Source organism: Carlito syrichta, unplaced genomic scaffold (genome assembly GCF_000164805.1).
Source record: "Carlito syrichta isolate Samal-C Ts95f unplaced genomic scaffold, Tarsius_syrichta-2.0.1 Scaffold305648, whole genome shotgun sequence".
Lineage (NCBI taxonomy): Eukaryota > Metazoa > Chordata > Mammalia > Primates > Tarsiidae > Carlito > Carlito syrichta.
The window spans coordinates 582,904-593,217 of record NW_007249744.1 but is presented as its reverse complement, the minus strand read 5'-3'; the positions used below and the strand labels follow the sequence as shown (position 1 = coordinate 593,217).

Sequence of the window (10,314 nt, the reverse complement as noted above, 5' to 3'; positions counted from 1 at the left end):
TGTCTCAAATCCTGAAGGAAGAAATGCTGGCCTTGCTGTGTTTCCCTACTCTTAGTATTAGAGTATATCCTTTTTGTCCAAACACATTATAGTTGTCTATACTTTAATCATGCTTATCCAGTGAGGCTTCATAACAGGCCCAAGAAAACAGGGTTCAGAGGGCTTCTGGAGAGTTGAACACAAGCAAGTTTTTGGAGAGTGGCATGCTCGGGGAAGGCATGGAAGCTTAGCGCCCCTTCCCCTGCCCTATGCATCTCTTCATCTGCATCCTTTGTAATATCCTTTATAATAAATTGGTAAATGTTTCCCTGAGTTCTGTAAGCCACTCCAACAAATTAAACCCAAAGAAAAGGTCATGTGAATCCCAACTTGAGGCCAATTGGTCAGAAGTTCTGGATGCTTGGATTTGCAAATGGTATGTGAAGGGGATAGGGGCAATCTTGTGTGATCAAGTCTGTGGGTCTAAATTCTCCAGTAGTATTGAAAATGAATTGGAAGACAACCAGCTGGTTTCTGTTACAAAAAGATAATGAAGGGATCCTTGGTGCTGAAAAGTTTGGGAGTCCTCAGGGTGATCTTACCTGTAGATACTGAACCCCCTTCTCCAGCATTTGGACTGCCCCAGAAAGGACTGAAGAAGACCATGCAAAGCAAACAGAGATCAGTTCTTTAACCTGGGTTGACATTTCTGCTGTCAACCTAGACCTACACCAGAGTTTGCAAAAACAGTAGGGATATTTCTGTTCTCTGTACACTGACAGCTGTGCCCCTAGCAGGGTGCCTGAGTAGCAAGTTAATTTCATTTTAGGGAACAGTGCTTGTTACAAGTAGAGGGGTTAGACCTCTAAGCATCCATTTTCTTTAGAACCCAGGGAAAACTAGCTTATTTTGTCAGCTCTACTTCTGTGCTGTTACTGCTCTTCTGATCCCTCTTGACAGCAAAAGTTGGCCGATTTTGGATAATCTGTGCCATGACACCACGGTGTCCAATTGTGGAGGCTGTAGAAACAATGAAATTAACCATTCAGCCTCGTACATAGTGCCACAGTTTGAGCAGATGGCCTCATTCCTTCCTGTTTACTCACATGCAAAGCTTTAAGAGAATCCAATCTAATTTACAGTAAACACCATATTTCAAGGAAAGGGAAAGAACAGGTGGTGTGTATACCAAGACCCTACTTGTTCAGGCAAAAAGTGAGAGTCTGCAGAAAATTGGTTCACTGATGGAATTCTATCATGAAGTGACCATCGTATGAATTTATTTGTGCTCTAAAATAATGAAATAGCAACATGCACCTTTCCACTAAGTGACTTCATGGGTCGTGGCCAACATAGAACTTGGACAGGAAATCCTTTGGCCTTGGTACTTCTGTTTCATGGAAGAACCGCATAATATGTGTCCGCTGCTTCCATACTTTAATTGTTTCTTCCAGTTCCATCTTTCCCTGCACAAGAAAGCGGAGAGGTCCTCAAAGTGAAGTTGAAGTCATGCAACACTGAAGGCAATGATTCTATTCTCTGCTTGGTACTAACTTGTTGAATAACCTTGGGCAAATAACTATTTTCTATACAAACTTTTTGCATCTGGATAATGTCGTAGTTGGGCTAAATGATCTCTGAAACCTTTCAAATCTTCTTTAAAAAAAAAAATATATTTTTTTAACTTTTTTTTAGTTGGAGTCTCACTCTGTCGCCCAGACTGGAGTGCAGTGTCCGCTCCCGGCCACTGCAGCCTCAACCTGCTGGGCTCCGGCGATCCTTCCGCCTCAGCCTTCCAAGTTGCTGGAACTACAGGCGCGCACTACCACGCCTGGCTCACTTTTTGAGAGATGAGGTCTCACCAAGTGGCCCAGGTGGGTCTCGAACCCGCGGGCTCAGGCAATTCACTCACCTCGGCCTCCCAAGGCGCAGGACTACAGGCTGAGCCACCAAGCCCGGCTTTTTTTTTACCTTTTAAAAAATAGAGACAGGGTCTCACTATGTTGCCCAGACTGGTCTCAAACTCCTGGGCTAAAGTAATCCTCCCATCTTGGCCTCCTAAAGTACTTGGATTATAGGCAGGAGCTACCACATCCAGCCTCAAAAAATTCTTTAACTCTGTGGTTAACTGTTCCCAAGAGGAGAGACTTTTAAGATAACAGGCCCCTATCCCACTAATGCCTAACCTGACTGGCTTAACTTATGTTTTCTGCTTAACATTTCTTCTATGTTATGTACTGGTTCATGCTGAAGCGCCCATTGATGTTAATGTGACTGGCCAGGGAGACAGAATCAGGCCTACAATTTTGACCCCATTTATACAGGACTCACAGCCAACCTGACTGCCTCTTGCAGCTTTAAGATGGCATCCAGGTGAAGCAGTAACTTCCAGGAATGAGGTTCAAGAAGAGCTCAAACTTTCTTCCCTATTTTTTTAGTTATAAAATGCAAGCCCCAGTAGATTTTCCCGTGAACAACCTTATACTCAGCTTAACCAAGTGATAACCTCCGAGTTCAACTACTCCTTTGAAATACAGAGCACAGTTGCTGAACCATTAGTTGCTCTTTAAACTTGGAAACAAAATGTACATCTGGGATAACTGAGAAGCACCAGACAAGTTGGCTGATCTTTTATATTGGTCAGGGAGAGTCAGTTACCTTAATGACCAGAAGATCAACCACCCTGGGGTCTGTAACGTGGACATTCTTCATAAACATTTCTCGGACTTTATCCCGTCCCTGTTTCACAGTGATGTCTAGCTGGAATACGTGCACTAGAAAGAAAAACATGATTCAGGGTAGAATATTATAAACAAAACGTTTTTAAAAACTAGAGTCGACGAGGTACGGTGGCTCAAGTCTATAATCCCAGCACTTTGGGAGGCTGAGGTGAGAGGATTGCCTGAGCCCATGGGTTCGAGAACAGCCTGGGCAACTTGGCGACAACTCATCTCTACCATAAATCAAAAAGTTAGCCAGGCATGGTAGTGTGCCTGTAGTTCTGGCTACTTGGAAGGCTGAGGCAGAAGGATTGCCTGAGCCCAGCAGGTTGACTCTGGGGTGGCCGTGAGCATGCCACTGCACTCCATCCTGGGTGAGACTCCAATTCAAAACAAACAAACACTAGAGTCAAAAGATGTTCACTGAAGATGTATGGGTTACCCATTCATTCTTTTCACCAAATATTAGCCTGACCCTAAACCAGGTGCTTGAGGATATGAAGAAATATGATACATGGTGTTTGTTCTTGAGAAGCTTACATTTTGTTTGGTGAGACAAGCCTACAGCATTTAAAATGGCAGTATAGCATAATTCAAGAGTCTGAACAACTTGGGTTCAAATCCCAGCTCTGTTGCTTATCAGCGATATAGTCTTGTATAAGTTAACTTCCTGGTGCCTAAGTGTATTTATCGGGAATGACAACAATAAAAGCACATATAATTCCAGAGCTGTTGTGAGGATTCCATGAGCTACTGCAAAAAGCTTACAATAGTGCTTTGCATGGAAGGTCTCAATACATGTTAGTATTATTTTTATGAGAACAGCAAAAGAAGATGACAGAATTGAAGTTAATGTAAAATGATATGGCATAGGCTATTAAGCACCACACAAACTTGGAGCTGAGAGAGATTGCTAAAGGTTTGTGCAGGTTAGGGAAGGCTTTTATCCAAGAAACAGTTAATAAATACCATGTTAGTTTACTTGGGGTAAGAGGAAATAAGTTTAAAATGTAACTCCAGTTCTCCAGGTGTTAAAATCGGATTAGAGAGCTAGCCAGTTACGAATATAAACATAAAATCACAATATTTAGCAATCTCTGATTTAGCAAGTACCTAAAATAACAGCACAGACTCAGCGACCAGGAACTTCAGATGAGGCATATGGATGTCCTTTGAAAATCAGGTTTTAGTCATTTGCATTCGTGCCCCCTGGCATACTCAGCCAGTCAGTGGATTAGCTGATGACAGTGAAGGCATGAAGAGAGCCTTATGAGGTAGGGTAGAATACTGACAGGGTGAGAGAGGGACACTAGGCTGTGGGGCAGCACTGTCACGGCTCACAGGGTAGCACGAACACCGTGGTTCAGGAGACCGGTGCACTCCCTTGGTGAGGATGCCCTGTGTCTTGTCCATTCTGGTCTACAGAACCATCACAACCGACTCTGAGGGCTGTTTAGTGACTGAACTAAATAATAAAGCTTGATTTTTTTTGAGTTGGAATCTCACTCTGTCACAAAGCTGGCATGCTCACAGCCACTGTAGCCTCAACCTGCTGGGCTCAGGCGATCCTTCCGCCTCAGCCTTCCAAGTAGCTGGAACCACAGGCATGCACCACCATGCCCAACTAATTTTTTGATTTATTGTAGAGACAAGGTCTTGCCAAGTTGCCCAGGTTGATCTCGAACCCCTGGGCGCAGGCAATCCTCTTGCCTTCACCTCCCAAAGTGCTGGGATTACCAGTGTGAGCCACTGCGCCCGGCTAAGTTTGAATTTTTAATTATACTTGTAACCTAGTGACAGTGATAGAAAAAAAAAAAGCCTCTGCTGAGGGAAGTGCCACGCCACGCTGCAAAGAAAACAAGGTTTCTGATCCAACCAGGAAATAAGCCATAGCAGAAATCTACAAGAGACCTACATCCCAGCTTGACAGGTAGGTAAACACTGTCAACAGTGGACAGAGAGGATCGCTCACACCAGAAATAACTCAGTGTCCAGTGGTGTGCTGGACCAGGCTTTCACAGAAAGCCAATAATACACAACCTCTCCCCCAAACTGCCCTCGCTGACTTCACTTTGGTAGGTTAAAAAGCAATCATGGTATTTATACTATAGAAAATAGCAAACTCTATAAATTTGGGTTTTCTCCCCAAAGATCTGCTCACCAAGGTATCACATTAGGAATTTCATAACCAAGCAAACAAACGGACAATAAGAAAACAGGAATGCAAAAACAAATGCAAATTAATACAGAATCTGGAATTTAGAATCTTACCACTGGAAGGAGTGAGGCCTAGAGAGCACTGTGGGGACTTGCCTGAAGTCATACAACTGGTCCTGGGCAATTCTGGGCCTAGGATCCAGGTTGTTTTGTTTTTTAATTTACAACACAGTGTTCTTTTAAGGAAAGGGGTGTGCAAAATCTGTCCCTGCTATCAGTGCTTACCTTTCTCGCCCAACCCTGGGAAGAAAAAACAAGATGCCTCTAGAGCTGGAGTCCATTAGCTTTCATCCCTCATATGATCGCCATAACCACACAACAGGGCACTGGGTGGTGAATCGTCTTCAGCAAAATGTTCACATGCATAAATGCAAAGTTTTCCTTAAAGTTTCAGGCTGTTACAGATCCCTAGTGCTAAGAATACTTGTTTCTAGAGACATGAATTCTGGGTTTTTTTGTTTTTTTGGTTTTTTTTTGAGATGGGGTTTCACTCTGTTGCCCAGACTGGAGCTCAGTGATAGAAGTCTGGCTCACTGTAGCCTCAACCCCCTGGGGTCATGTGATTCTTCTCCCTCAGCCTTCTCAACAGCTAGGACGATGGGTGAGCGCCGCCATGCCTGGCTAGTTTTTGTATTTTTTGTAGAGATGAGGTCTCACTCTGTTGCCTAGGTTGGTCCCGAACTTGCGGGTTCAAGCAATTCTGCTTCAGCCTCCCAGTGTTAAGATTATAGGCATGAGTCACCATGCCTAACCGAGATGAATTCCATAGATTTGTCCCAGTCTTCCTCCTTCCATCTCACACCCTGCACCTAGCTATAGACTGCTGAATTGTTTTTTGGTCTGAATCAGTGGTAAACCAGTAATGGTTTTGTCCTCCGGAACATTTGGTAAAGTCTGGGGGCATTGTGGTCGTCATATTATGGGGAGAGCACTACTGCCATCTAGTGGGTAGAGGCCAGAGATGCTGCTAAAACAGCCTATAATGCACAGTACAGCCCCACACAATAAATTATCCAGCTTATTATCTAGTTCAAATGCCACTGATGAGAAGCCCTAGTGAAAATCAGTTTCAACTGTTCTTTCTCAACTCACAGATTTCTGGCTTTTTCTTTGAATCTCGAATACTTAAATTTCAATTTGAAAAAACTGAGAGGTTCAAAAGAAAGATAAGGAAGTGTTCCTTTTGGATAAAGGGGACTCTTCCATTGTCTCTGTGTGCTTTTCCAGTGTTACTGTGAAGGCTTTTCTGAGGCTGGAAGGCTCTTTCTTGTTGCAGGAGATTGGGAAGGACACCACTGATACAGCTCTCAGCGGTCCACTCCAGCTCATTCTGATAGCACTCATACTAGGCACTAGGCAATCCTCAGATGGAAAGGCAGCATGATGTAATAGAAAAGAGCACAGAATCAGGGGTCAGATAAACTGGGTAATGCCTCTAGACCATTATAAACTATAACTTTGTTTGGTGTACAGACTATATTCTCATCTTAAAAATAGGAACTAAAAAACCTCTAGCATAATTCTTTTATAGGAATATGGTGAAAAATCAAATAACACCTTGTAAAGCATGACACATTAGTTGGCTGTTAAAATTTTCAGCACTTCCCCCTATACCTCTATTATACTTTGGGTTTAATTATTTGGTTAAATGCCTATCTATCTTCCTACTAGACAGACTATAAGACCCTTGAAAGCAGGGTTGTGTTTTATTCACTTTTGTATCTTTCTAGGCATCTAGTACTGACCCTTTTGTACAAGAGGTGCTCAATGAAATGGAAATTAAATGAATGAACTGTTCTTATACAAAGCCTCCGGTTATCTTATGGCCTACAAACAGCATATAATATTTTTTCAAAGGAGAGATTCAAAGGCTGTTCTGTTGCTGTGCTCCCATGCCAAATAAATTAGGCTCTGGGAGGTTCAGGGAAAACTACAAAAGGAGCTAAAAGCCAAGAATCAAGGTTTTAGTCATGCCCTTCTACTTACTAAATGATGTCATCTGAGACAAGTGTATGTGCCTGTTTTCTCATTTATAAGGCAGGGAAGCAATTACAGCCCATTCTAAAATAAGGTAATGTCAAGCATTTAGCATAGTGCTGAGCCATAGTAAGCATTTCAATAAATGTTAGTTATCAATACTATTACTTATCCTCAATCCTTGGTTTGGTTCAGTAACTGAGAATCCCAGCTTCTAAAAACTGTTTATAGGCCGGGCTCGGTGGCTCAGCCTGTAATCCCGCACCTTTGGGAGGCTGAGGTGAGTGGATTGCCTGAGCCCACGGGTTCGAGACCTGCCTGGGCAGCGAGACCTCATCTCTACAATACATCAAAAAATCAGTCGGGCGTGGTAGTGCATGCCCGTAATTCCGGCTACTGGGAAAGCTGAGGCAGAAGGATCGCCGAAGCCCAGCAGGTCGAGGCTGCGGTGGCCGGGAGCGGCCAATGCACTCCAGTCTGGGCAACAGAGTGAGACTTCAACTAAAAAAAAAACAAACAAAAAAAACCTGTTTATTTTCTTGTTGCTGACTTCACAGTGCAGCTTGTAGGAACAATTTGGGTTCCCCCCCTTTCTTTTCCTTATTAGGCTCCCTCTATACAATGATTCTGTGACTACAGTTAAATACATACCCATTGCTCTAATTATGTACTTGCTTAAATTTTAGATACTTAAAGATCAAAATTTGAATGCACCCTCCACACATGCTACTGTCACTCTCCCAACACCCACCTATTATCTGCCTGTTCCCTGAAGGCATCTGAATTTGCAGTCCCTGAACTAGAAGATTATTCAAGTTTCTCCTTCCCTAACATCCGGTGGGGTTAAGTTCTGGTCACCAGCAATTTTTTTCTTCACGTGCCAGCTATTGGAAGGCTGATGACTAGCAATTTTTAAAAGTCAGCTTGAGGACATGGACTCTGTGAAGCAGACACAGTTCTCATACATCAAAGAACTGGTTCCTGCATGAAAGCCCATTAGGGTAAATCCTATAACAACAACAAAAACAAAAGCAGCTGCCAATATTTAATGTGTTAACTAAGTGCCGGGCCCTGTTCTAAGCACTCTAGATATATGAATCTACTTAATATAGTAATTCTCTGAAGATGCTATTATCCCCATTTTATAGACAAGGAAACTGATGAAATAACTGGCTCACGGTCACATAGCTAGTTAAGGTCTGACCCTGGAGACAAAGACATGCTCCTAATCACCACATTCTATTGCCTCTCACACACAAGCCGGGAAGTGGGAGCCCAGAGGGGTGCTATAGTGCTCCAGCTCACTCAAAAACACCTTCCCTCTCAGACTAGCATGATGGTCCATGTTAAGACATACCAAGTAAAATCAAGAAAACAAAATAGCAACAGCCTCTGACACTTGTACTGCCCTTGCAGTTTAGATGCAACTTTCTCCAACCTTTCTTTTATTCAGTACCGTGGGCAGCACTGAGGGGTAGGCCAAGATACGAAACAGCCTCTGCATTCTGGGAGCTCACATATGAATTCTTCGCATGAACAGATTGGGTCTGTGCCATCTAAGAGGTAGTAGGGGCCGGGCTAGCAGTGGGAAAGGAGAGAAACTCACGAAATACTAGGGGCAGGCAGAGCTTGGGAACAAGGTTTGGGAGACTGGAGGGGAGGGAGGGGAGGAGATGGAGCGTCTGGAAAAGGCACCACTGATCTACGGGACGACCTTGAGAAAGTCACTTCTTTCTCGGGTTCAGTTTTTTCTGTGAGGGTTGCGGGAAATGGACTATCACCGAAATCCTACAGTCACTTTGCTTATAAAACCTACTGGGCACCTGCAAACATATTCTGGAATTCTAGAGTTGACTTTGGGGTTCCAGACACACCAGAGGGCTAGCTCTGGGCCTTGGGCACGTTACTTCGCTTCCTGGTGTGCTTCACCTACTAAATGAATAGATCATTGACACTCCCTGTCCTCCCTCCCAGGGGTTCTGTAAAAACTATGAGGGACAAAAGAAACTAAAGCACCGAGGGCGTCTGGAAACGCTGTACGGATGATGGACACTGCTGGTCTGACGCCGACGCCGCCGCCAGGTCGGGTCTACCATGGGCTCGGGAGACCCTCTTCCCCTTAAGCGCGCGGAGTCGCCTCGGCCTAAGCCGGTGACCTCAGTTCGGCCCGCGAGAAATCCCGGCCAGGCCGGGCCGCCTGCGACCTTGGGCGGCCGCCTCCGCGGCCCCAGGTGCGCCCCTGCCTCTCACCAGTGTTCGGCACCTCCCGATACCAGGCGCGGTACAGCTCGCGCACCCTCCGCTTGGCCTCGTTCATGTCCCGACTGAAAATGGGCTTCACGAGGTTGCCGGCAGCGGCACCAGTTCGGCGGAGGCCCCTCGCCGCCATCTTGCTAAAGTATCCGCCTCCTCGACCCCACCCCCTTCTCAAGCCACGCGTGCGGTCAGAGAACCAGTCTCTTTTCTCATTGGTTAAAATGGAACGCCACGCCCCTGAGTTGGGTGGGCGGGAGGACGGCTCTCGGGCTCTCCGATTGGCTGGGAAGCCTCACCCTCCTTCCCTCTCTCTCTCTCTCTCTCCCCCTTCCCTCTCCCCACCTTTGGGAGAAGAGCGACAGGTGGGAGCTGCGCGTGCGCATCTGCAGAAGCGCCGCTGGGCCATTGGGCCTCGTAACTGTCGCGCTGAGGGGCCGCCGCCGCCGCCAGGAGGCGCTCGGTCCCAGGTTGACGGCCGCGGAGCCGCCGACCCTCTGGTCTCAGCGTCCTGCGGTCCGGTTATCAGCTGCGCTCCTTGGGCGCGCCTTTGGGAGCGCAGTCCTCGGGGATCTTCCTCAGTCCGCTGCCTGGACGCGGCGGACCCCCGAAGTGATGGCTGGGGCAGATAATGGCGCCTGGGCTGCTGCAGTGCTGGCCCAGCCCCGTGGCGGCTTTTCTTTCTTTTTTCTGTAATCCAACTCTTCTTTAGCGCGGTATAGAGATCAACGCGCTTTCCTGGTCTTTAGCTTCTTGTTGCTTCTCCACAACCCCCGCAGTTGGGTTATAGCATCAGCCCCGTTTTAGGCAAGGGCCTTTGCACCCCAAACTCAGGATCTTTGAAAACCAGCTCAGAATTTCAAGCTGGGCCGGGCGCGGTGGCTCACGCCTGCAATCCCAGCATTTTGGGAGGCCGAGGCGGGCGGATTGTTTGAGGCCAGGAATTTGAGACTAGCCTGGGCAACATAGTGGGACCTCGTCTCTACCAAAAAATAAAAATAAAAAAAAAGTTAGCCAGGCGTGGTGGCGCCATGTAGTTCCCGCTGCTTGGGAGGCTGAGGTGGAAGGATCACCTGGGCCCAGGAGGTCAAGGCTACCGTGAGCCATGATCGCGCCACTGCACTCAAGCCTGGGCGATACACTGAGACCCTGACTCAGGAAAGAAAAA

The 10,314-nt window shown here is 46.1% G+C and overlaps 1 protein-coding gene across 1 annotated transcript; it reads right to left on the bottom strand.

Moving 5' to 3' along the window:
• Positions 1 to 1,216: 1,216 nt before the first annotated feature.
• NDUFA6 (NADH:ubiquinone oxidoreductase subunit A6) lies at positions 1,217 to 9,418 on the bottom strand. Its single transcript, XM_008061998.1, has 3 exons — positions 9,144 to 9,418; positions 2,638 to 2,753; positions 1,217 to 1,445 (listed from the first exon to the last, which is right to left on the bottom strand). Exons 1-3 carry the CDS (start codon positions 9,280 to 9,282, stop codon positions 1,314 to 1,316), a joined length of 387 nt encoding a protein of 128 aa, XP_008060189.1. The 5' UTR covers positions 9,283 to 9,418; the 3' UTR covers positions 1,217 to 1,313.
• Between the last annotated feature and the right edge of the window lie 896 nt (positions 9,419 to 10,314).